This window comes from Crocuta crocuta, unplaced genomic scaffold, assembly GCF_008692635.1.
Source record: "Crocuta crocuta isolate KB4526 unplaced genomic scaffold, BGI_CrCroc_1.0 scaffold839, whole genome shotgun sequence".
NCBI lineage: Eukaryota > Metazoa > Chordata > Mammalia > Carnivora > Hyaenidae > Crocuta > Crocuta crocuta.
Genome location: NW_027529590.1, coordinates 90,635 through 91,911, shown reverse-complemented (window position 1 = coordinate 91,911; position 1,277 = coordinate 90,635). Strand labels below are relative to the sequence as shown.

General features: G+C 62.5%; 1 protein-coding gene across 1 annotated transcript in view; it reads right to left on the bottom strand.

Moving 5' to 3' along the window:
* Positions 1 to 483: 483 nt before the first annotated feature.
* UBL4A (ubiquitin like 4A) overlaps positions 484 to 1,277 on the bottom strand; it is a 1,126-nt gene continuing 332 nt past the window's right edge. The window contains exons 2-4 of the mRNA XM_077761743.1: positions 1,132 to 1,273; positions 720 to 938; positions 484 to 658 (exon numbers count right to left, since the gene is read on the bottom strand). Of these exons, the coding sequence (XP_077617869.1) occupies positions 552 to 658; positions 720 to 938; positions 1,132 to 1,273 (468 nt within the window). The 3' untranslated portion in view covers positions 484 to 551. The remainder of the gene's footprint in view (positions 659 to 719; positions 939 to 1,131; positions 1,274 to 1,277) is intronic.

Here is a 1,277-nt window from a genome sequence, read left to right as displayed (position 1 = left end):
AAGAGTGACCCTTGCCGTGCAGAGTTAACGCCTAGGGACCGACGTGGCACAGGGCCTTGTCTGAGGTCACACCGCACAGGTCCCCGATTCCCCAGCCCGCGGCGCCTGAGGGGGCCGGGGGCTGGCTGTCACCAACCTCCTGCCCACACCGCGCCGGTCGGAGGGCAGGTGACGGGACTGGGCAGTGGGAGCCACGGCTGCGTCAGCTCTCGGGCTTGAAGGGCAGTCGCTAGAGGGTTTATTGTCAGTGGGCTGCACAAGACTGCGCCAAAGGCCGTCCGTCGAAATCCTTCAGAACAGCCCCCTTTTCCCTTTGTGCCCTGAGGCATTTCTAGAATCTGGCTGGCCTCAGACTCTGGCTCCCCCGCTTCACTGCTAGGAGCCTTGTCTTACCTTTTGGGTGAGGCGTGGGAGCAAACCCAGGCAAGAGCCAGGCGTGGGCACCCAGGTACTGGCAGGTGTGATTATTATCATGAGCCAGACTGCGACAGGAGAACACGTTTAATGCTACATGCAGCGTGTAGCCTGGCGGGCTCCTCCCCACAGAGAACTTATTTGGAGAAGCCCTTCTCCTGAGCTTCAGGTACTTCGGGGTGCAGAAAGCGGCTGGCCAAGCGCTCGATGTCATCNAGGATTCGGGGGTGCCAGTGGGGGGGTACTCTCCGACAGAGGCAGGGGATGGGGGTGGCCACCGGGAGCGGATGTCCTGGGCTACGCACTCACCCTCTGTAGTTGATCCAGGACTCTGCTGGCATCTGCGGCGCTGAAGTGACGGGCCAGGACTTTGGAGATCAGCTGCCAGGCTGGTGGGGGTGGTGGCGGGGCCTCGGCCAGTCTGCGGGCAGCGCTTTCTTCCAGTAACACTTTCTCCAGAGGTTTGACCACTAGGTTGAGCTTGGAATTGGGCCCAACGCTGTAATCGGAGAGTCTTTTCCCATCTGCCAAAGAGAGACGGATGGAGTCATTACGCCCAGCGGAGCTCTGTGGCATCTGTCCGAGGAGGGTTTGGTCACCTCCCCGAAGGCAGAGTGGCCGGCACCCCAGCCAGCACACTGCTTCTCGGGTTCTACCTAGGCACCCCGTCCCCTGAATTCCCGCGAGGCTCCCTGGGCGTCTCCTCTCCCCGGGTACCTGCCAGGGCCTTGCCCTTGAACAGCAGCCGCTGCTGGCGCACCGGGACGTTCAGCTTCTCGGAGACCAGATGTTTCAGCGTGGACACCGGCTCGTCCTCCGACACCTGGCCGGGCAGGGGGCAGGGGCTGAGTCCTCTGCCCTTG